This window comes from Hemicordylus capensis, chromosome 8 (assembly GCF_027244095.1).
Source record: "Hemicordylus capensis ecotype Gifberg chromosome 8, rHemCap1.1.pri, whole genome shotgun sequence".
Lineage (NCBI taxonomy): Eukaryota > Metazoa > Chordata > Lepidosauria > Squamata > Cordylidae > Hemicordylus > Hemicordylus capensis.
In genome coordinates, this window is record NC_069664.1 from 3,143,185 (window position 1) to 3,167,875 (window position 24,691).

The 24,691-nt window shown below is 50.5% G+C and overlaps 1 protein-coding gene across 2 annotated transcripts; it reads left to right on the forward strand.

Moving 5' to 3' along the window:
• The first annotated feature begins 3,060 nt into the window (after nucleotides 1–3,060).
• On the forward strand, nucleotides 3,061–23,441 carry LGI3 (leucine rich repeat LGI family member 3). Of its 2 annotated transcripts, XM_053269716.1 has the most exons (9): nucleotides 3,426–3,539; nucleotides 8,062–8,208; nucleotides 10,219–10,290; nucleotides 11,650–11,721; nucleotides 13,269–13,340; nucleotides 14,452–14,523; nucleotides 16,157–16,326; nucleotides 17,274–17,438; nucleotides 19,291–23,441. In XM_053269716.1, exons 2-9 carry the CDS (start codon nucleotides 8,156–8,158, stop codon nucleotides 20,106–20,108), a joined length of 1,494 nt encoding a protein of 497 aa, XP_053125691.1. In that variant the 5' UTR covers nucleotides 3,426–3,539; nucleotides 8,062–8,155; the 3' UTR covers nucleotides 20,109–23,441. The 2 variants fall into 2 exon arrangements, with proteins under 2 accessions (XP_053125690.1, XP_053125691.1); XM_053269715.1 differs by lacking the exon at nucleotides 8,062–8,208 and having other exon boundaries at nucleotides 3,061–3,539.
• Nucleotides 23,442–24,691: the final 1,250 nt, after the last annotated feature.

Consider the following 24,691-nt stretch of genomic DNA (forward strand, 5'->3'; position numbering starts at 1 on the left):
ATCTGGAGAATAAACGTTCTGCTAACCCTGTCAGAGGAAAGCAGAGAAGAGAGGAAGCAGCTCCTCTCCCAGACCCCAGAAACTGCTTCAGAAAGAGCAGAAACTGACTCCCAAGAAACTTCTGAGCAGTTGACAGTTAAGAGGACAGTTAGGTGATGTCATAGAGGGCGATGTCAGAAAGAGAACAAAGAGTTTGAAAATGATCAGTGAGGCTTGCTTAGAAAGCAGGTAGTTTCCCCAAAGCACTGAGAACCACAAGTATAAAATACAAATTTTAAAATATTGTATTTATTTATCATATCTTTATACCATCTGGGGCAGTTCATAAGTTAGCCCACTTGCACCCCAAACATGTATGCATCCGTCATCCTGAACTGGGGTGGTTGATATCACAAATTACGCTGGCGAGGTGTCCCCAATATGAATTTGTTTCATATTGTTCCAGGCACTGCCAAGTTGATAGGGAGGGAGAGAGAGAGAGAGAGAGAGAGAGAGAGATGGGTGAGCACATAAGCCTACTGGAACATAGGCTAAAAAGGGGGAATCTTGCAAGCTATGAACACTAAAATCTAAACATCCGGTTTCTAAAAACATGACAACTGGCAGATTTTTCATTTGTTCCTGATTTCTTTCCTACACGGTTAATAGATTTATTTATTTATTCATTTATTCAATTCCTATACCGCCCCTCCAAAAAATGGCTCAGGGTGGTTTACACAGAGAAACAACCAACAAATAAGATGGACCCCTGTCCCCAAAGGGCTCACAATCTAAAAAGAAACATCAGATAGACACCAGCAACAGTCACTGGAGGTACTGTGCTGGGGGTGGATAGGGCCAGTTGCTCTCCCCCTGCTAAATAAAGAGAATCCATGCTAAAAGGTGCCTCTTCGCCCAGTTAGCAGGGGTTAGGGTTATAGATATAGATAGCCATTGACCAAGGTGTAGAGGCGTATCTAGGGAAAATAGCGCCTAGGGCAAGCATTGAAATTGTGCCCCCTGTACAAACATCTGACACCCATCTTTCAGATAACTTTCATAATATCAGCTGAAAAATACAAGTCAAGCTTGTTAATCTTTTAATATTTCAAAAACTATTTAGCAGTGGACGTAACCAGACCAAAAAATGCTGGGAAACTACAAATTTCAGTATGCTGGGGCTCATGAAATACCCAGATACTATGTGGAGGTGTACTTGGAAAACTAAACGCAAGTGCCTGTCTAATTCTCTACTATGCATTGTAGCATCACTATTACATACGTTTTAAAAAACAATGGAGAATTTGACGTTTCCCAGATATTCTGAAAATAATTTAAAGGATATGCAGAGTAAACTATGTCACTGGTTGGAATATATTCTTGTATTTCAGAAAGACAGTTAAAATGACAGCAAGAGAGCAAGAAACTCCCAGTGGGCCTTAATACTAAGGATTTCACACTGATTCAAAGACAAACTCACCATTAATAGCCATATTATTAAGACATCACATTTAACTCACTTATCACAAGAAGCAAAGTAAGAGCAAATGAATACAATCCTAGCTCATAAGCTTCAGCTCAGTATTCACAAGCCCTGATTCTCTGTACATAGTGCCAAACTAAATATGTGTACAATGACTTATATTATTATTATTATTATTATTATTATTATTTAAAAATACCTGTAGCCCCTTCAGGGGGCTTCCTAAAGGCCATTGTGAGGGGTCTGCAAGGGTTCCCCCTCCCCCCACTGGCCTCTAGGGCCTCACAGGGACCATTTGAGCATGTGTGGTGGCCATCTTTAATAATTTTTTTTTTTAAAAAATGGCCACTGAATACAAAATGGCCACTGCGCATGCTCAGATGGCCTCTGCAAGGCCTGGCATGGCCTAGGGCCTCACAGAGGCTATTTGAGCATGCATGGTGGCCATTTTGTTTTCGGTGGCCATTTTACATTTTTTAATAATTTTTTAAAATGGCACCCCCCCCTTCAAGTGGCGCCCGGGGCACGTGCCCTGCCTGCCCTACCCTAGATACGCCCCTGCTGCTCAATCTCAATCTGAAGTTTCTTGTATTTAGTTATTTTCTCCAATTGTTTTTCATCAACTTGTCTATCCCTTGGGATTGCAATATCAATTATCAGAACCTGATTCTTCTTGATGACTGCCAGATCAGGTGTGTTGTGTGCAAAATGCCTATCATCTTATATTCAAAAATCCCAAAGGATTTTTGCCTCTTCATTTTCTGAGACCTTCCCAATCGGATGATTCCACCTGTTCTTGCTTGCTGGCAATTTGTAATTCTTGCAATGTTTCCAGTGGATCATTGCAGCAACTTTGTTGTGTCTTTCCTTAGAATCAATCTGCTTGATTTTCTTACATCATCATCATCATCATCATCAATTTATTTTAATGTATGAATTTTAAATAGCGCAGTGGTGGGGAAATGCTTGACTAGCAAGCAGAAGGTTGCCGGTTCAAATCCCCGCTGCTACTATAACGGGCAGCAGCGATCTAGGAAGATGCTGAAAGGCATCCTCATCTCATACTGCGCAGGAGGAGGCCATGGTCAACCCCTCCTGCAATCAACCAAAAAGAAAGCCACAGGGCTCTGTGGGCGCCAGGAGTCGACCCCGACTTGGCGGCACACTTTCCCTTTATGCACATCTACAAAGTGCTTTTCAGTCCAAAAAAACCTTCTCAGAGCGAAGGCAAAGGATAAGGACGCGCTCCCTGCTGTCCCCACCGAAAGGCCAAAGACCCTCAAGGGGCCAAAGACCCTCAAGGCGGGCGGGCTCCCCTGCCGGGCCAGCTGCTCCCGCCCGCCCCCACTTCCAGAAGGGCCTCTCTCTCTCTCCCTCTGCGGGACCCCCAGCAGTCAGACCAAGGCGCCCCCCCGCCCCCCGCACCTCCACGAGAGACTGACACCCCCAGCTGCTCGAAGGCAGCAAATCTCCCTCCAGCCCCCGGGGGAGAGCATCCTGAGCGCCGCCCCCCGCCCAGCTCCTGCCTGGGGCGCGGCCTGCCTCTCTGTCGGGGGGGGGCTCCCCTCCAGCCCCCGCGGAGGGCGCGTCCCTCCCGCCGACGGGCTCCTCCAGCTCCCCCCCCCCCGCCTCTTGGCCCGCGTGCCGCTGCTGCCTGCCCGCCCCCTGCGCCCTCTCCGCAGCCCGCCCGGGTGACGACGGTCCCCAGCAGCAGGCAGGGCTGCCGATCCACCCCGGGCGCGCTCTCGCCCCCACGCCGGGCGGAGAGGAGCGCAGCAGCAGCAGCAGCAGCAGCTTTCTGCGGCAGGGAGCAGGACCGGCAGCGGCAGGCAGCAGCGGCGAGGGGGTCTTGCGGCACCTGGCCGACTCTGCTGCCAGCAGCCGCCGCGGGAAGGATGGCTGGGAGGCAGCTGCTGCTCCTCTGCCTGCTGGGCCTGGCCTGCGTGCCTCCCGCCACTGCCCGGAGAGCCCCCCGGCCTCCCCCCTGCCCGCCCAGCTGCTCCTGCACCAGAGACACGGCCTTCTGCGTGGACGCCAAGGGGATCCCCAAGAACCTGCCCAGAGACGTCATCTCCCTGTAAGCGCCCCTCGCGGGCGGGGGGGGGATCTGTGGGGGTGCGGAGGGAGGGCACGGCAGGGGGGCACTCTGGGGCCAGCCGCCGACCCAGCACCGAGAGGCGCCCCCCTCCCAAATCTGTTGGAGTCCCGGTGTGAAGGCGCCGCCTTGGCAGGAGTGGGTGGGTGTCACAGTTGGAGGGTGCCTGGAAGGGAGAGGAGAGACTCCAGAGATGCGAGGCTGCTTCTTGGGGTGGGGTGGGGGGAAGAGGCCAGGCTGCCTGCAGGGGTATGTAGGAGATGCTCATCGGAAACTTTGTGCATGCTGGAGTCCCTCCTCCCCGGCCCCTCGCCTGCTCCTCAAGCACATCTTGGCTGTCCGGATGCTGCGTTGCTGACCTGGCCTTTGCTGAGCTGCGTCTCTGCCCGGCACCGGTGGCATGCAAGTTCTGCCGCAGCAGACCGAGCGGGCATGGACCTGCCTTGCCCTGAAGGGCTAAGCAGGCTTCCCTAGTCCGCAGCTGGTTTTGTGGAGAAGGGCCGGAGGGTGGCGATCCAGCAGCGCCCTGCTTCGTCCCCAAGTGCGGGCCTCACTCACAAACCACCTGCAGGACCGCCAGCCCTCCCTCTGGACACCACTCTTCTTGCATCTGGCTTAGCAAGTGGCAGTGGGGGAAACTATGATTCCTTGGGGTGGGGTGGGGGGTCAGCTCTGGCCCAGGTTCCTTGTGTCTATTTTGGCACCATCAGGTAATGGATGCTGGATGTTGAAACCTCTTGCCCATGTGTGAGAAGAGTGTGCAGACTCATGAGAGTGGTGAAAAGTGAAGGCTGAGTGTCCATCCTTAGGACTGCCCCATAAGCACTGCATCTGCGATGTGGCATCATTTTTAAAAACAAAACAAAAACCCAGTCTCTCAATATTCATTTTTAAAAAGCTCCTAGTCCTTAAGAACATGAAGAGACTTTTTGGGGTGGTGGTGGAAATGGGTGCTCCATGAATGGCTCAGTCTGAGAAATGAGGTAACTGCTTACCCCGAGTACAATTTGTGTATCCAGAATATGTGAGCTCTGTAAGTGATTTGTACAGGTGCCAATTTAACGCAATTCACACAGGTGCCAATGTTATGCGTCACAGTCCTTTCGTAGAGGGCCGGTTCATACGTGTGTTTGCCACTTGATTACTCTGTGCTTAAAGGGAAACAAAAACCTGATTGACCAGAGACAATATCAGGGCAGGAAAAAATGAACATACCCACACTACAGGCAGCAACAGTTTTACCCTGCCGTGATTAACTCCCTTTAAAATTATTTCTACCTCCACCTGAGAGCTGGGTAGCCTTGTGCTCTTTTTACGTCTCACCTCAGCCCCATGTGGGGTAGGGGTTGCACTTTCAGCAAGCCACTGATCTCCAGTCTGCTCCATCCCGCACCCATCTACGATGTGGGGGTAATAATCCCAGCCTACCTTGCAAGGTTGTTGTAAAGATCACCAAGATAAGGCATATTACTTGCTCCAAACTTTCAGAAGGGCTATAGAGATGCTTATTAGTATTACTGGAGCTCTGAGCATATTTGTGTGTGCATATGTTGCAGTGTTGTAAGTGTGTAAATAGGCAGTGGGTGTGTCAGGATAGGGGGCAGGCAAGCAAGACAGCCCCCCAGGGTGCAGTTAAATGTTACACTATAACACTTAATTATTATGTGTTATACTTTGGCTGGGTTCTCAGACATTGGTGTGATTGTGTGAACACACATGTGGCAGCAATCCTAGCTGTATTCTGCAGAGTTAACTAGAATATTTCATCTAGGATTAGATCCTGGTTAAGCATCCGCTTGGGAGCCCTAACCCGGATCCACTGATTGTGAGAACGCAGCCTTTATAAATGCCTCTCTCTCTGGCATTTTATTTTGTGATGATTCAAGTCCCAGGCATTAAAGCCTTTCAGTGGACACTGTTGCAAATTTGGCGATTTGTGGAGTGGGGAGGGAGGGGTTACCCAAACCACTATGAAGGTGGGTGGGCCTAGCTGCAGTGTGGAACGAGAATCCCACCCTCCTTTCAACAGTATTTCACTAACCCTAAAACCTGAAATGTAGGCGTGATCCGACTGCCTCTCAAGAAAGCTTTAAATATTGGTGTCAGGAAGGGAGAGCAGGACCCCCTTTATATAGGGCTGGTTCATACAACCACCCACCCAAAAGCAAGGTGGGGACCAGAGAATCCCAGGGGAGACCTTGCTTGTCTGAATCCGCCAACCGCTGGTTCCTGTGCTGGGTCCCAACTTGTGCCCAGCTTCAAATGTTGTTGACAAGCTGAGTGGAGAATCTTGGGTCCCTGTCAGGAAGCGCGGGCGTTGCTGGGCGGGGGGGGGGGCATGTTCATCCCTCTCCCTGGTGGCCCCTTAGGGTCAAGGAGAAGAAAATGGGGAGGGGTGGAGCTGGGGGAGGCACTCAGGAGATGTGTGTGTGGGGTGGGTGGGCGCTGGGCGCTTTGAACCCATCTGCTCAATGATATCTACACCCTGCCTGGCAGGAACTGGTTTTGAGAGGCAAAGATGTGTGCTTCATCATAGTTGCACTGGGGTGTAATCTTCACAGGTAGCCTAGAGCAAACAATCCCTTCTCCTGGCTCTGTGTGTATGCAGGTGTGTGTGTGTGTGTGCAAAAACAAAGCACTCTTGGCACTTGTAGGGGTGTGAATGGAGGAGCCTGGGGTATCACTGCATGGGACAGTGATGGATGCTGGGAAACCTCAGAGGAAGCTGAAACAACCTAACCCTTAGAACATAAGAAGAGCCCTGCTGGATCAGGCCCAAGGAAGCCCATCTAGTCCAGCATCCTGTTTCACACAGTGGCCCACCAGATGCCACTGGAAGCCACAGGCAGGAGTGGAGGGCATGCCCTCTCTCCTGCTGTTACTCCCCTGCAACTGGTACTCAGAGGCATCCTGTCTTGGAGGCTGGAGGTGGCCCACAGCCCTCTGACTAGTAGCCGTTGATAGACCTCTCCTCCGTGAAGTTATCCAAACGCTTCTTAAAGCCATCCAGGTTGTTGGCTGGCACCACATCTTGTGGCAGAGAATTCCACAAGTTGGGAAAAGTACCTCTGTTTGCTGGTCCTAGATTTCCTGGCAATCAATTCCATGGGATGACCCGTGGTTCTAGTGTTATGTGAAAGGCTTTGACCACAGGCTTGGCTGAAAGTGTGTGTGGGAGGGAATGACACCAGAATGGACAGCAAAGGATTTGAGTAGATCCAAGAGGAATCAGTTAATAAATTTCCAGCAATCTCTAAAGCACAGGAGCATTTCCAGACAGTAGGCTTTACTGTGAGTTCAAAGTTGCCCCAAAAAACTGACATAAAAAGTGAATTTTTAAAAAAAAACCCGGATATAAATTGGGCTGCACTCTAATGTGCAGTGAAAAACCTGAATCGTGTGTGAGGTGCTCCCCGACAGCTTGCAGGGTCTTCGGGGTAAATCTGGCTGATACGTGAACACACAGCCTCCATACTGGAGGAGCTGCAAGCTAAAAGCCCTGTGTGAAAAAGCTCCAGCAGAATAGAAAAGTTTCCCTCTTAAAACTGTTAGGAAAACCCTTAAAAGGTCCATATGTGAGAACCACCAAGGTTCTTGCCAGTCCTGTAAGAACTATTCCAGGCATTATCCAGAGGTTCTCCAACTTGGGTTGCCCGATGTTGTTGGACTACAGATCCCATCACCCCCATTCGCAATGGCCTTCAGCTGGGGATGATGGGATCTGTAGTCCAACAACCTGGGGGCTCAAGTTTGAGAACTGCTGCACAGAATGTGCTGGTAGGCAGAAGTGGACGGTGCCATTTCAGGCAGCAGGAGGGAAGGACCATATTTTTTAAGGCTCTCCCCATGTGAAAACAGACAAACAACTCCGTGCATGCTGTGAAGTAGCAACCAGAGAGAAAGTCTCTGCCTTGCTCTTTCGCAGATATGCTCACTTACTGCATGCAAGGACCTGTCTGCATTTCAGAATCTGACCCCCAGCCCTGCAGACTGAAGTGGTTGCATTGTAGAGGTCAGTATGCTGCCCCTTCATTCTGTGTAAGGCAGAAAGGGGTTCTCAAACTTGGGTCTCCAGATGTCACTGGACTACAAGTCCCATCATCCCCTGCCACAATGGCCTTGCATGGTGGAGGACACTCTTCCACCAGCAGGTCGTGAGTCTAGAAGTTGAGGGCTAGTGAGGGGAAGGCGAAGGAGAGGACCCCCCCCACACACACTTTGGCCTTGCTGTAAATTGAGCACTAAAATGGGAGCACCTAACTCTCTCTCTCTCTCTCTCTCTCCCTCTCCCTCTCTCTCTCCCCACCCCTCATTTTTATATACTACCTGAGATGTGTGTCCCTAGGCAGTGTACGTAATTTTAAATACAACAAATATAAAACAGGATAAAGTGATTAAAGCAATTTTATGAAATAAAACAAGCAGCTTAGCATTAGCCAGTTAACTAAGAGCCTGAGAAAACCGGTGTGTCTTAAGGGTCTTTTTAAAAAACTTTCTCTTTTAGAGAGAGAAAAAGATGAAGACTTCAACGTGGAGCCCCCACCTCGCTTTAAGTTTGGCACTGAGAAGATCCAGCTTCTAGGGACCCTGAAGAATGAATGAGACACAGCAAAGCATGCTGGACATTTCGGCAAAGGATGCTTCAGTGGGGGTGGGGAGGGGATTGGTGACAGGAGCTGGCCAGAGCCAGGAGTGGAAAACAGGGGGCTATCTTTACATAGGAACATAGGAAGCTGCCACATACTGAGTCAGACCATTGGTCTATCTAGCTCAGTATTGCCTACCCAGACTGGCAGCGGCTTCTCCAAGGTTGCAGGCTGGAATCTCTCTCAGCCCTGTCTTGGAGATGTTGCCAGGGAGGGAACTTGGAACCTAAATGCTCTTCCCAGAGCGGCTCCATCCCCTGCGGGGAACATCTTGCAGTGCTGCTCACACATCAAGTCTCCCACTCATATGCAACCAGGGCAGACCCTGCTTAGCTAAGGGGACAAGTCATGCTGGCTACCACAAGACCAGCTCTCTTCTCCTGGTCAGTACAGACCTGTGGAACGTGTGTGTGTGTGTGTGTGCATGTGCACACATGCATGCAGATGCAGCCCATTGGCCATACATGGCAGCCAGTTGTTGCTGGAATGGGAAAAAAACCTATTTGGCAGGGGTGGGTGGGTTTGGTTTTGTCAAGTACATGGCAGGAAGCACTTCAAGGTGGGGATGGGCCATGTCCTGCAAGGTGTGCAGGCTTCCTCGTCAGTAAGCAGAGCATGAAATCCTCACACGTGAGATTGCGTGTGTGTGTGTGTGTGTGTGTGTGTGTGTGTGTGTGTGTGTGAGGCTTGCAGTGGCCTCCCTGCCCTTGACCCTCCCTCTTTTAAAAAACAAATGTGTCATATTTGCACCTCGGTGCAGGAGAGAGCCGCACGGTCGTCTCCAGGGAGTGACGATTCTCTTCCAGAGAAGGAGCCTCCTGTGAATTTCTTTTCGTGTTCGGCAGCGATTCCAGGAAACGCTGCAGCCGCTCAGCCCCAATCCCCCCCCCCCGCCCCGGACTTTCTGGGACTCTGCTGCTTCCCAGAGCATCCTGCTGGATTGATGGGGGCGGTTCTGTCTGTGGGCCAAGGCTGAAGCTTGCATTGATTTGTTTAAGTGGTTTCTCAGCCGTTCTCCAACCAGCCTTCATTAATCACAGCGAAATGGAGAGATCTTTAAATGCATCCTCCCTGCAGTGCGACTGCCGTGGTGGTTGCAATTCTTCGCTGAGCTCAGCCCAAGTTCTTGAGGGAGGGAGGGAGAGAAGAAAACACGTCATTCTCTGGGTGATGGAAGAGGGCTAATACTAAGTGGGCTATATACAGTTAGAGCTGTCAAGGAGGGGATGGCTTCCCCCCTAGTCTTTGGCATATCTGATCGTTAAAGGCATTTCTTTAATGGGAACTGACGACTAGAAGTGGCTTGCATCAATAGGCATTGATCACTGGTGGCTACTAGGTAGGGTAAACACAAACTATGTCCTTGCGTTAGAAACATTTCGGCCACAGAAATGCAGCCAAAAGTGTGCGGCCTGATTAACACAGCAGTACAGACCAAGATCAGATCTAGATCAGCTTTGCATCACTATAAAAGTCACAGCAGTGATCTTTGGACTGAAAACAGGGCCCATATGAGCAGTTCTCTGTGTTCATTTAGGAACATAGAAACATAGGGAGCTGCCATATACGGAGTCAGACCCTTGGTCCATCTAGCTCTGTATTGTCTACACAAACTGGCAGCGGCTTCTCCAAGGTTGCAGGCAAGAGCTTCTCTCAGCCCTATCTTGGAGAGGCTGCCAGGGAGGGAACGTGGAACCTTCTGCATCCCTTACAGTGCTCATACATGTAGTTTCCCATTTAAATGCAAACCAGGGAGGACCCTGCTTAGCAAAGGGGTCAATCCATGCTTGCTACCTCAAGACCAGCTCTCCTCCCTCCCTCCACCTTGTGAACTATTGGAGGGGAAGTTGTCAAATACTAGCCCTGAACTCATTTGAGTCAGCTGAGCTCAAATCGAAGCACTTGGCAATCAGCACTGCTGGCTTTCTAGCCCGTTCCTGCAAGATCTGAATGCCTCCTCGCTCTGCCTGGAAGGATCCCCCTGAGTGTCTCTCTTTACATCTCTTCTCTTGCAGGACCCTGATAAATGCAGCCTTCAGCGAAATCAAAGAAGCCTCCTTCGCTCACCTCCCATACCTGCAGTTCCTGTACGTCTTTCTGCCTAGCTAGCTAGCTGCGATGGTGTCTTGTGCCCAGAGGTGGGGGCGGGGTGCTGGTTCCCTAAGTGGCACTGCCATGCTCATGTCAAAGGTCTGCACCAGTGGAGTAGCTGCCTGGTACAACATTTGAAGCAGCCGATGGGAAGGATCTTCTTTCCTCGGGCCCAGACATAGCAAGGGGCAGACTTGCAATATGGGGACTCCCTTCTCCCCCTTTATCGTTTCAAGTTCTTTGTTGCTTAAAACCAAAGTCATCACCATGTAAAACGAAAAGTACATTTACAAAACTTAAAACAAAAGGTTCACGATATAAAATGACGGTTGGGAATTGGCCTAGTTTGAAAGAGGAGAATCACAATATAAAATGAGTTAAGAATAATATTTTTAAAAGCTAAAAATAATAATACAATTTTATAATTGAAAAGTCTGATTCTGGGACCTCCAAATCCATTTCTGCAGTTCACATATCTACTGAACAATTCCTCTAACATTTATACCTCAAAACAATCTCCCGTGCAGTAATTGAAAAATGCAATTATTCTACATCTTTTTTAAAAAAATTGGAGACCTGATCAGCAACTTGGTGTTCCTGGCTGCCTGGTTTGTATTTCTAGCCCGACACGAGAGTAAGACACGTGTGCACATTAATTAGTGCAAGGGACAAGTGTCCTTCAGGTGCTGCTTCCTCTCCCAAGATCAGATCTTCTGGGTGTTCTGGAGACCACCAGAGGAATCTTTCCCACCCCAGGAGGGGCCTTGAGTAAAACTTGTAGAGTAGAAAAGTAAAGAACGATGGGACCCAAGTGCCTCTTGGCACTCTTGCTATGGGAGAAGGCAGAAGATCTTCAGGGGTCACTGCGGAAGTGAATAGGAAGGAACATAGGAAGCTCCCTTATACCGAGTCAGACCCTTGGTCCAGCTAGCTCAGTACTGTCTACACAGACTGGCAGTGGCTTCTCCAAAGTTCCAGTCAGGAGTCTCTCCCAGCCCTATCTGGAAATGCCACCAGGGAGGAAACTTGGGAACGTTCTGCATGCAAACATGCAGGTGCTCTTCCCAGAGCAGCTCCGTCCCCTAAGGGGAATATCTTCCAGTGCTCACATGTGGTCTCCCATTCAAATGCAAACCAGGGCAGACCCTGCTTAGCAAAGGGTTCATGCTTGCTGCCACAAGACCGGCTCTCCTCTCCTAGACCAGCTCTCCATCCTCATCGTTCAGGTAGATCTTGAGGGTGAAGCAAATGATCTTCCCCAATGCCACTCCAAAGGGAATCCGAAACTTCCAGAGTTTAGTGTCTCTCGGTTAGCAGCATCCAATCTCCTGACACTGTTTCTTTTTTCTTTGCAGGCTGCTGAATTCCAACAAGTTCACACTGATCAGAGACAATGCGTTCATGGGACTCCCGCACCTGCAGTACCTGTATGGGCCACATTGGCATCCTTTCTTCAGCCCTCCCCCCCGCCCCAAAAAAAAGGATTGGGATGGGGATTGCAAGGAGCAAAGCTCATAGCGGGAGACAGTTTTGGGAACGGGGGCAGAAGATGGTCAGGCGAGGCTGATGTCGGTTCAGAAAGTGCCATCGCGGGCTGGACTGGAAGGTGGCATCATCCCAAGAAGCCAAGCAATCCCTTCTTTTAGACAGATAGGGAGAGGAGAGCTGGTCTTGTGGTAGCAAGCATGACTTGTCCCCATAGCTAAGCAGGGTCTGCCCTGGTTGCATCTGAATGGGAGACTTGATGTGTGAGCACTGCAAGATATTCCCCCTTAGGGGGTGGAGCTTCTCTGGGAAGAGCATCTAGGTTCCAAGTTCCCTCCCTGGCAGCATCTCCAAGACAGGGCTGAGAGAGATTCCTGCCTGCAGCCTTGGAGAAGCCGCTGCCAGTCTGTGAAGACAATACTGAGCTAGATAGACCAGTGGTCTGACTCAGTATATGGCAGCTTCCTATGTTCCTATGGGACATTGGTCCCAAGTGCTGTGCAGGCAGCTTCTGGGCAACCTTGTTTTTGCTCCTGCCTCGGCACGTTGGTGTGTCCAAGGCAGTCATTTTGGCAGGAGAGGGAGAATGGGGTGGCCCCCTAGCAAGGGAGGTAGGTAGGTGGTGCATAATATCTTCCGAAGGAGAGAAGTGTGAGGAGGGGGGTGCAAGCCAGGAAGGAGTGGGTGTGTGGTGGAGATGTTGGCCATGGTAGGAGAGAGCTGGTGGTGGTGCAGGGAGCTGGAATGAACCCTAGAAGGAAATAGCCGGGCTGAGAGAGAGAGCCAGAACCACCACGCTGACCTGCCAGCCCTGCCTAGAAAGTGTCAGAATATGGACAGTGCATACACTCCTATTGCACACAGTTATATGCTGCTTTTCAAGCACTTTTTAAAGAGGTTCACACAGACAAATAAGCATAAATAAAATGGTCCCCTGCCCACAAATCTAAAAGAAACACAAGGCAACAACCGGCAACCGCCACTGGAGGAGGGATGCTGTGCTGGGGCTGGATTGGGCCAGTTGCTCTCCTCCTGCTACACAGAAGGGGGATTGCCGCTTTACAAGGGGCCTCTTGGCTCAGCCGGCAGGGGACTTCTGTTGTCTGGCGGTGGTGGTGGGAGACGGGGGAAGGAGGCGGCTTCTTGGTTTCCTCAGAGCAGGGGGTCCCAAGCGGAGAGTTGTAGCCCAACAATGTGTGGGTGGGGACCCAGCTGGGATGCTGGGATTTGTAGTCCAATGGCATCCGAGGATCAGTGTTCCCTAGAACAGGGATTCCCAGAGGATGTTGACAGCTCCCAGCATCTTCAGCAGCAGGGGCCTTTGGCTGGGGATTATGGGCATCGTAGTCCACAGTATCTGGCCGCCCCTGTTGCAGGCAGCACTGCTGAGGAGCCAAGGTCAGGCGTCCCTCTGTCTTAGGGGATGGGGGGCGGCCCCTTAAGCAGCACGCGGCTGGAAAAAGCGTGCCTTGTTCTGTGCCTTCCTCAGGTTCATCGAGAACAACGACATCCAAGCTCTGTCCAAGAACACCTTTCAAGGACTCAAGTCTCTGACACACCTGTAAGTCCTCATGCAGAAGCAGACTGCACACGCCGTGGGGGGCTGAGCCAAGTGTGGGTCTCGTAGGAGCTAAGAGAACTGGTGCTCCCCTGGTTGTGTGGGGCGTGCCTGCAAGCCCAAGAAACAAGCAGAGGGAGGGCTTGCCGCCGTGGTGGGCGGGGGGACGGGACGGGACGGGCTCGCATAGGGCAAAGCTGCTAAGTTCTGGGAGGCAGCTAAGAATGTTAGACAACAGATGGTAAGCCAGATTATGTAAACTGGAAACTGCTGATCAGGATGAGAGAATACTGGATCTTTGAATATATTAATTATTATTATTATTATATTATATGTGTATTATTATGTATGCCTTAAATTTTGGTCTATGACCGTAAATAAACATGATGATGATGGGCAAAGGTGCCGAGAGAGGTGCAGGATGTCTCTGTGCTTCTGAGCACAGATACTTTGCAGCAGGCCATGCTAGGTCAATGTGGCTTGCAGGGTTTGCTGTCACCTCAGCTGCATCCCCCAGAGCAGCATCTCCCCTCTAGAGGAGAGCTGGTCTGGTGGTAGCCAGCACGACTTGCCCCCTTAGCTAAGCAGGGTCTGCCCTGGTGGCATTTGAATGGGAGACTTGATGTGTGAGCAGCACTGGAAGATATTCCCCTTAATGGATGGAGCCACTCCAGGAAGAGCATCTAGGTTCCCAGTTCCCTCCCTGGCAGCAGCATCTCCAAGATAGGTCTGAGAGAGATTCCTGCCTGCAATCTTGGAGAAGCCGCTGCCAGTCTGGGCAGACAATACTGAGCTAGATAGACCAAGGGTCTGACTCGGTATATGGCAGCTTCCTATTTTCCAGTCCTGTTCCCCATAGGAGGGAATCACAACCCTTCATTTCAATGGGGAAGGTAAAGGGGGAGGGGTGTGGGTTGCCAGTTAGTCCTGTTCCTGGGCCCTGAGTACCCCAGGATGTGGTCCTCAGTTGGCTGCAAACAGTTTTGAAAACAATGTGTAGAATGTAAAGGTTCTTGAGGAAACCCCTCCCCCAGGAACACTACTTTCAAACGAAAAACTGAAAGGAGTGGGGATATTTGGCAGAGGCTGACTCTCCTGTCTTCCTTGGTTTCAGATCATTGGCCAACAACCACCTGCAGACGCTGCCCAGAGACCTCTTGAAGCCCCTGGGCATCCTCAGTGACCTGTAAGTTTCCTTCTCACCCCTCTCCTCCTCCTCCTCCTCCTCCTCCTCTGCAATGGGTGGTGGGGACAAGCATGTGGTAGCCATCCTGAATTTTTCCCTTTGCTAAGCAAGGTCTGTGTCCTAGTTTGCATTTGAATGGGATAATTCATGAGAGCACTTAGGGGGTGGGGGCCACATCTTCCCCTTTGGCACTGGGCTCCTCTGGGAAGAGCATCTGCATGCAGAAGGTTCCAAGCTGCCTCCCTGGCATCTCATAGGGCTGAGAGAGATTCCTGCCTGCAATCTTGGAGAAGCCACTGCCAGTCTGGGTAGACAACACTGAGCTATTTGGACCAAGGGTCTGACTCAGTAGAAGGCAGCTCGAATTCAAGCCGGATCGGGGGTTTTAAAGTTGTGGTTGTTGTGTTTTTAAAAAAAACCCAACACTCACTGTTGGGTCCAGCAGCCTCAGGGGGTGTTGCCATCAGGGGTGGGGGGTCTTTCCCTTTCCCCCCGTCCGTACTCCCCCTGGTCTTCTGAGGGCTGTTTTGGCCTGTTTTCGGCCATTCCGGCCCTTTCTCCAGTGGCGTCAGCCATTTTGGAAGATGTCGTGCATGCACCCTGTCCATTTGCGTGGCCTGGGTCATGACGTCCCTGCTTGACAACCGCAGTCACCGCTCCTAAACTGTGGCATGCCTTTCCATGCCACCTCCCCGCTGGCTTTCTGGCATGTGGCCAAGTCCTGGCTCTTATAGGAAAGTTTTTGCATCCCCCTAGCGCATGCATCCTGTGTGTTTTCCCTGTGGTGGTTTGTTGTTGCATTTCGTTTGTCTTGTTTTGTTGTTCTTGATCGGTTGTTTCAACATTTGTTATTGTAAACCACCTTGAGCTTTTTCCGACAGGATAAAAATGGTATGCATGTCTTAATGAATAAATTCACCAGTAAACTTGGTAGTTCCGACATTTGTAAACAAAAGTGCATGCTATAAACCGTTTTAAAGAATACATTGATTTTGGATCAAGGCTCAGGGTCCATACAACTTTGCCTTTAGCATCAGACCCTCCCCCTTTTAACTGACAGAACAAGGTAATCCAGAAACATTTATTCATGAATATAGAATGTTCTGGAAGGAAGAGTAGTGTTGTGGTGTGTACAGGTTTGCGAAGTGGGCTGTGGTGAGCCTTCTGTTCTCCTAGACCAGGGCTGGCCCTCCAGCTGTTGTTGAACTACAACTCCCATCATTCCCAACCACAGTAAATTGTGACTGGATATGATGGGAGTTGTAGTTCAACCACAGCCAGAGGGCCAAGTTTGCCCACCCCTGCCCTAGACTGTTCTTTAGAATAGTGGAGGCCAATGCAGGGGTCATATGGCTTTTGGGAGGATCTGAGGTGAATCTACGCCTCTGTGAAAACCCAGGTGTGGCCTGCCCTCAGAGTGCAGAAATGAGGCCGTTGGTCCACTCACCAGTTAGACACAAACCACCAATCTTAACTGTCTAGCCTGCCTCCATTAGCGGTAGGGATTCCATACCTGGGCCAAATTTTCAACCTAGACTTCCGGCAGGTGCTCGGGGATTGTGCAGCTTGGGCTTGAGCACTGAATGGGCTCCGTTGCCGGAGTGATTCTCCCTGCATGGTGTCTCCCCAACAGAGACCTCCGGGGCAATTCCTTGACCTGCGACTGCAACATTAAATGGCTGGTAGAGTGGATAGAGAGCACCAACGCCACCATCCCCGCCATCTTCTGTGGCGGCCCTCCTCAGTACCAAGGCCAGAAGATCCGGGACCTGCCCTTGAAGGAATTTGATTGTGTCACCACAGGTAGGAGTGGCTAATACAGGGACGGCTCTCCAGGAGCTCTTGTTGGACTACGACTACCATCATCCTCTGCCGTAATTTGTGGGGTGGGGGTGATGGGGATTGTAGTTCAACAACCGGTGGAGAGGCTCAGGTTGGCCAGCACTGGGACAGTATTTGCACGGCCCTCTGGGAAAGGGAATGGAGTACAGCGGGACCTGACATATATAGGGCTGCCATATGGGAAAAGAGGACCGGTCTCCTGTGCTAGGGGTGTAGCCACCATTGGTAAATGGTGTCGGGCGTGAGACCGTGGAGATTGGGCAGCTCCTCTCCTTTGAAGGAAGCTCTGGTGAGCCCCAATCCCCTGAGCTGCCCTGCCTGGCCCGACGATGCCTGGCCCTAAAGGGAAGTCTCAGGCAAATTATGGCTGGATCGCATCCTCACGCGAGACGTCGGGGAGGACCTGCGAGATCCCGCGGAAGTCTTGCGAGACTTCCAGGCGAGATCTCGGGCCCTTCCAAGACCTTGCGGGAACGGTACCAGCTGTCAGGAGCTACTGAATGTCCAGATGAGGGGCCAGAAACCGAGCTCAGCCTGGCAGCAGCTCTGTGAATCGGCTCGAGGCGGCACCATTTTATGCTGGGCTTCTGTGAAGCAACAAAGCCCAAAGAGAGGAACGTGGGCCAGGTCTCGAGCCATTGCTCTGAGGCGTCTGGGCCAAATCTAGACCCTGACTGGCAGGAGACTGAGGTCCATGGAAGGGTCATGACAGGGCCGCTGATCATGATAATGCGGATGACCTTTTCAAAGCAACAGAAATGGGGCGGAAACAGTAGGGCCTGCCTGGGTTCAGCTTCAGCCCGGACAGCTTCTGCCTCCTCCTGAGCAGAGGTGGAGGCGTCAGACCTGGCAAGGACGCCGTCCGCTGGTGGCCCGCACGGCCTTACTTTGGACCTTTCTTGCCTCAGACTTTGTGGTGCACCAGGTCCTGCCTTTCCAGTCCGTCTCCGCAGAGCCCTTCACCTACGCCAGCGACCTCTACGTGGCGCTGGCCCAGCCCAGCTCCAGCAGCTGCACCATCCTCAAGTGGGACTACGTTGAGCGCAAGCTGCGGGACTTCGACCGCATCCCTGGTAAGGAGCCGCCATTGTCCTAGGATCATAGGAAGCTGCCATATACTGAGTCAGACCCTCGGTCCATCTAGCTGAGTGTGGTTTACACAGACTGGCAGCGGCTTCTCCAAGGTTGCAGGCAGGAGTCTCTCTCAGCCCTGTCTTGGAGATGCCACCAGGGAGGGAATTGGGAACCTGAGATGCTCTTCCCAGAGCGGCTCCACCCACTGAGGGGAATATCTCACAGTGCTCACACTCCTAGTCTCCCTTTCATATACAACCAGGGTGGACCCTGCTTAGTTTAAGGGGACAAGTCATGCTTGCTACCACAAGACCAGCTTCTCTTCTTGTGTCAGAGAGTGGAAAGATCTCTCCTTTCTCCTGGAGCTTTCCCCGACGGGTGGCTTTAGTGCGGCAGGAAGTGTCTAAAATTAAGCCATTCTGACTACAGCACCCAAGTGCTACTTTCTAAGGATGCACTTAGAAAGTGAGGGAGTGGGGGAGATAATGAAGTGAAAAAATGAAATGGAAGGGTCAGCATAAACATGCACATAAACACATGGTATAGAGGCATGCCTCCACCTGGGAGAGCCTCTTCTTTGCAAGAAGCAGCCATGAGCAGGTGGAGTGACTGGTCACAGCAGGCAAGAGGTTTCCCCTCACACCATTTTCCCCCACCAAAAATAATCTCCCCAAAACAGTGGTTTCCTTAAAATAAGAAATTAAATTATTTGCATTAAGGTTTTGATACTTCTCATTGGCTTAGGTGTCAGGGAAAATTTGAGTAAACCCTTTATTTAGCAGAGAAACCCAGTTTGATGAAAACAGGGCTCATAGCGGAGATCTGGAGACAATTGCTTTAGGTCAAAAAAACAAGTCAAGGTTTATTTTAAGAAGTTGCAAACTTAGATAGAAAGCCTGTACCCTGTGCTAGTTAGTGGTGGAAGGAACAAGGTAGAACAGAGACATCAAAGAAGTGGGGAGTGTCCTAAATGTACCAGTCTACCAATAACAGAAGAGTTGGAGCAGAGAGACAGAATTGGGAGAGTACAAGCAGGGCAGTTCTACACTCTCTACCTCCATGCCAAAAGGAATTATTGGTGCTGAGAGTCGACACTTACGGAGTTAGGTCTCCAACATTAGGATCGCCCACATTGAGTCCTGAACCTTCTCTTTCCCTCTCCTACCAATATGCATACCAGTTCTGGACCTATTTGTTATTGAAGATTCTAGATCTCCTCCATTTAAAACAGGTTCCTGGGCTCAGTTTGGGGGCATAATGAAAGCCAAAAGAACATAAGAACAGCCCTGCTGGATCAGGCCCAAGGCCCATCTAGTCCAGCCTCCTGTTTCGCACAGTGGCCCACCAGATGCCGCTGGAAGCCACAGGCAGGAGCTGAAAGGGGCATGCCCTCTCTCCTGCTGTTACTCCCCTGCAGCTGGTACTCAGAGGCATCCTGCCTTTGAGGCTGGAGGTGACCTTTAGTCCTCCGACTAGTAGCCATTGGTAGACCTCTCCTCCATGAAGTCATCCAAGCCCCTCTTAAAGCCATCCAGGTTGTTGGCTGTCACCACATTTTGTGGCAGAGAATTCCACAAGTGGATTATGCGTTGTGTGAAAAAGTACTTCTGTTTGTTGGTCCTAGATTTCCTGGCAATCAATTTAATGGGATTGTCCCTGGTTCTAGTGTTATGGGAGAGGGAGAAGAATTTACCTCTATCAAAGTCAAAGCTGATTAAGTGCTTAGAGGAGGAGGAGACCAGAACTGGATGATTCCATCCCTTCCACATGGCACATAACGAACTCGTGATGCTGAAGCGCTCGGGGAGAAGTGTGTGTCTCTGCTGATGCTTCCTTGTGCTTCATTTGCAGCTCACTCCGCTGTCTACTGCAAGCCGATCGTGGCTGAGTCACAGCTGTACGTCGTGGTGGCCCAGCTCTTCGGCGGCTCCTACATCTTCCGCTGGGACACCAACATCGACAAGTTCATTAAAATCCAAGACATTGACAGCCAGAAGATCCGCAAACCCAACGACGTCGAGGCCTTCCAGATTGAAGGCGTTTGGTTCTTTGTCATCGCCGACAGCTCCAAAGCTGGCTCCACCAGCCTCTATCGCTGGAACCAGAATGGGTTCTACTCTTACCAGGATCTGCACTCGTGGCACCGGGACACGGATGTGGAGTACATGGAGATAGATGGCAAGCCACGCCTCATCATCTCCAGCAGCTCCCAGGCCCCCATCATCTACCAGTGGAACCGCGCCCAGAAGCAGTTTGCTCATCTGGGGGACGTGGCGGAAGTGATGGACGTGCAGATGGTCAAGCATTTCCGGAGCAAGCGGGACAACTTCCTGTGCCTGAGCCGCTACATTGGAGACTCCAAGGTGGTCCGCTGGGAGGGGCAGCGGTTCACGGAGGTGCAGACCTTGCCTTCCCGGGGCTCCATGGTCATGCAGCCGTTCCGGGTCTCTCAGCACCAGTACTTGGCCCTGGGCAGTGACTTCTCCTTTACCCACATCTATCTTTGGGACGAAGAGAAGCAGAAGTTTGCCAAGTTCCAAGAACTCTCTGTCCAAGCCCCACGAGCTTTCCACCCCATTCCTTTGGAGGGTATGGATATCCTAGTGGCACCCAGCTTCAAGGGAAACACGCTGGTCTACAAGCATATTGTGGTAGACCTTAGCTTGTAGGGGAGGAGGGGAACTGTCTATGCTGCACGTACACACACACACTCACTCTCTCTCTCACTCTCTCTCCAAAGACGTTCTTCCACTTGAGGTTGCCTCAGCAGAGCACGAGAATCACTTGGAGCCAAACTGCTTCCTCACGTCCCCCCAAGCCTCCTTTCCCCATTTATGCTTCTCTCCTTGGGGTGGTGGATTGGTCCAGGTCCCCTATAACAGATGTGGCCAGAGTTGCGGGCTCAGCCGGTTTTTTTTCTTTGACCCCAACCACCAAGCAGAACCAGGTACAAAATAGTAGATTGGACCGGCCCAAACCCAGAACTAAGGACCAGGGTGCCTCTGAGCACATGCTCAGCCCAGGAATTTGTTTTCAGTACCAGAACTGAGCTCACAGTCCTTCCACATGCAGATCCACTCCTGGTTCCCCACAAAGCTTTCTTCACTTCAACACTCCAGTTTAGAAAGGGGGGAAATTGTCTTGCTGTTGCTATTGTTAATTGGGAATCAAAAAGTTTGTAGATCGACTGCACATTACTTAGGGATCTACCAGTAGTGGTAAAACTGCCGCCCTGTAACCAGAAGGTTACAAGTTCGATCCTGACCAGGGGCTCAAGGTTGACTCAGCCTTCCATCCTTCCGAGGTCGGTAAAATGAGTACCCAGAATGTTGGGGGCAATATGCTAGAAATCATTGTAAACCGCTTAGAGAGCTCCGGCTATAGAGCGGTATATAAATGTAAGTGCTATTGCTAGATCTCAACTTGATCTACCTTCTTCCCATCCTTGCTCTAAGATGCATAGGCTTCTACAGAATATGCAACACACACACACACACACACACACACACACACACACACACACACACACACCTACCCCTATTGACTTGGATCTATATGCAACAACACGCTCTTAAATCTCATGCCTCTATATCCATGCAAGAAAATATCCTAACAGCTGGGACAAAATTTTGCTTAAGTGCAAATGCTGGGGATTTTTCCAAAACTAGAAGTATGGATTTAAAGATGCAGTTTTGAAATGCAAGAACAGACGAGATTCACCTCCCACTTGCAGATTTGCGTCAACTCTCAGTGGGAATATTGGAGGAGCCAGCAAATAACCACATGGAAATAAGTGTCTCCATTTCTGATCGGGAAGGCCCAAAATACGTGTCAAGTGGTACTCTTGGGGCTCTTTGGGGTTTTGATGACGAAAGGCTGATCTGTGAATTTCAAAAATGACTAGAGTTCCTCAGCTGAAATTTGGAACTTGTAGCCATAGTTGGGGGAGGGGAGCAACTGCACCTCTCACGCACACTTCAAAAGCTTGCTGGAATGGGCAACGATGTTCCAAAGCGACCCTTTGAGTGTGCCTGTGGCAACTGGTGGGCCATGTAACATCTCTAGATTGGCTTCTGGGTCCAGAATCCTCTATTCCAATTGCATTTTGCTAATGAGCTTGTGCTGGTGGGAGGGGGAAAGAATGTGAATTGCAAATTCAAATGCATGTCTGTATCATTCGAAGAGCCACACTAGAGGTGCCAGGTGAGATCTGGGATGAAACTCCCAATGCAGCTGCAGAGCAGGGGAAGTTGGGTTGGGGCCAAGGCACAGGGGGAGAGGGGTCTAACCTTTGCCCCACACTAATCCCCTAACTGTAATCCCCTCACCTGCTGAAGTTGCTATTTTATTTATTATTTATTTATTTATTTACATTTTTATGTCCCGCTCTTCCCCCAAGGAGCCCAGAGCAGTGTACTACATACTTAGGTTCCTCCTCACAACAACCCTGTGAAGTAGGTTAGGCTGAGAGAGAAGCGACTGGTCCAGAGTCACCCAGTCAGTCTCATGGCTGAAGGGGGATTTGAACCATTCATATCCAGATATCTCCCTCCCCATGGCTACTTTTGGAAGAAGAAAGCAATGTCAAGAGCTCCATTCATGCTTCTAGTTCAGCACAGAATGCGAAACTTCACCTTAGAACTGGCCTTTTTCTATCTCCTTCTCAGTGAAAACCTCTTGGGGCATTTTCACTTTTAAATTGATTTGTGACTTATTAGTCTCTAAGGTAAAACCTACACTGGTTGGTTGTGCACTCAATTTCTCTTCTCAATGAGAGTCTCACACAGTGCAAGGATGCCGTGAAAAACGCCCTCTTTAGTGGCATATGTGTAATAGGTAGTAGATGATGTAGCCTTGTGTACGTACACACACACACTGTGCACACAGCCTATGCTCTGTAGGCTGCATATAGGGGGAGATTGCACATGGAAAACATGTCAGGAAAGAGGAAGGGCAAACACCACTGAGTTCTATGTGCACAGATGTTTAGGGTTTGTTTGTTTGTTTTAAATCTGGGGGACTTTCAACCATGTCTTACAGCTCCCCCCCCCCGCCACGCCCTCCGGCATTTGGAAGTGGCTGAGTCCAGGAACAGTTTTACAATTTTGACCTGTTTGTATAAGCCAGCTATCAGGGCAGATCCACATGGCTCTGATTTCGGAGATCAGATGACTTCTCACATCTAAACTACAGGTTACATTTTTAAAAATGCATATAATAATATCCCGGTGCCCCCTTTATATCTTAGCAAAAGCCACTTTGGAAGTGGGGAGCGCCTAGGAGCAGAGGGGCAGGGCGGGGAAGTGACTGACTCCGTGCGGACCATTTCGCCCTCCAACGCTGCACAGGCTGTCCATCTGCTTGGTGAAGGCCTGGCTTACTGGAAAATAAAATGGATTTCCCTCCCCCAGACCCATCTCCTCACTGCCCACTAACAACGCTCACCTGCTTGCGGCACGAAGGTCTGGTTGTGCCTTTAACAGCACAGTTGTGTCTGCAAGGCTTTGGTAATTAGGGGTGACTAATGTGGTAGCAGCTTGTCCCAAAGAGCCGGCGGGGGGGGGGGGGGGCACTAATTATGGTGCTGCTGCCTGTGGTTCCCAGCAGCTCGGGTTGCTCCTCTCTCTCCCATCCTGTCCTGGCGTTGATGAGAGCCATGCTGCCGACAGGAACCTGTAGCAGCTTCCATTTGAAGGGTTGCTGGCTCTTGGCAGCACAGAGCTGCTTGAAAACACGGTGGTGATAAAAGCAAAAGATGGGAAACAAGACTGGGGACAAGAAAGCAAGCAGAAATAGATCAAAATGTTTTGTTTTTTGTAAAAAAGTAACCTCACGTTTTCTAGGATGTCTGAAGGCCCACGCAGTTTCAGTGCACACTAGAAGGCCTCTTTCATAGGACCTGTGCAAAAGGTCCAAGCAGCTGTGGCCAGAGGCCCCTTGTGATAATAATGCCACTAATGCACTGCGATGATATGCAACTAATATATGTGACTTTAGCAGCAGCCTCTCTATCTTCTTTCCGTATTTCCCAGATATTGCTTAGCTCCTGCGTGAGCCTTGCTGGTGGCTTCTAGCTGGGCCAAGGACAGATACGTATGGAAACAGGGCAGGGAGGACAAAGGGAGCTTAATTTCTGCAGCCACTTTTACTGCAAGACCAGAAATCTGCCAAGGATAGCAGACAGGTATCTGTGCTTCCGCCTGGCTAATGTGGCTGTGCTGTTGCCTGATTGAGTGGGTCAGCACTGTGGATCCTGTTCAGGGCTTGTGCCTTGACTTGACTCTCTTTCAGTAATCAAGGTGGTGGGCTGCCATGCCTCTGAGCCAGTTCAGCAAGTCGACGGATTGTTGACGGATGGAAGAGAGACAGAAACCAAGACTTGCCTTGGCTAAGTCTGGGAGCATGTTATACGGAAGATCGATACATATCTGTTGGTATCTCCTGCTAGCATCTTTTGCAGGCCCAATTCCCACAAGCACCTTTGGCATGGTCAGATCCCTAGCAGGGTCTAGTAGAGGTTGCAGCGGAAGAGGCAGGAGGGTGTGAAGTCAATAAGGCCAGCAGAACATCCAAGGTGAATGCATCATCAGGTAAGAGGGGAACCCAGCAAGACAGGTTAGAGGTGAAGCAAGAGGAGAATGAAATGCAGTGAGACACAAGGCCCAGGCTGCATTTTTCAGACAAGCCCATTTTAAAAAAATTTATTTTATTTATTTTAAAAACTTATATACCGCCCAAACTTTCATCTCTGGGCGGTTAGCATAAAACAATTAAAAACACATAAAAGTTAAAACAAATCAACAGTTTAAAATCAACCATAAAATTAAAACACAGTTTTAAAAAGCTGAGAAAGCTTGGGCGAAAAGATGGGTTTTCAGGTGTTTTTAAAAAATTGCCAGAGATGGGGAGGATCGTATTTCAGCAGGGAGCGCATTCCACAATCCTCCATCGTCCCCACCAATACCTGTGTGAGGAGCGGGAGGAATTATGGGAGAAATGGGATCAGGAGAGCAGGGAGGAAAGGGATCAGGGGGGACAGTCAGACCCCCCAACAACCCCCCCCCCCAACACCAGTGCTGACATCCCCCTGCCAAGGGACTGATATGCTAGACCCCAGATCCTTCTGGGCCTTCACAATGCTGGAGCAAGCAGAGGAAGCCTTAGATACCAGTCTGTTTTGGAGACCTACTGGGAACTGTGAGAGGCCAGACCCCAAAGCCCCCACCAGTGTTACTTGTTCTGCCCTAGAGGA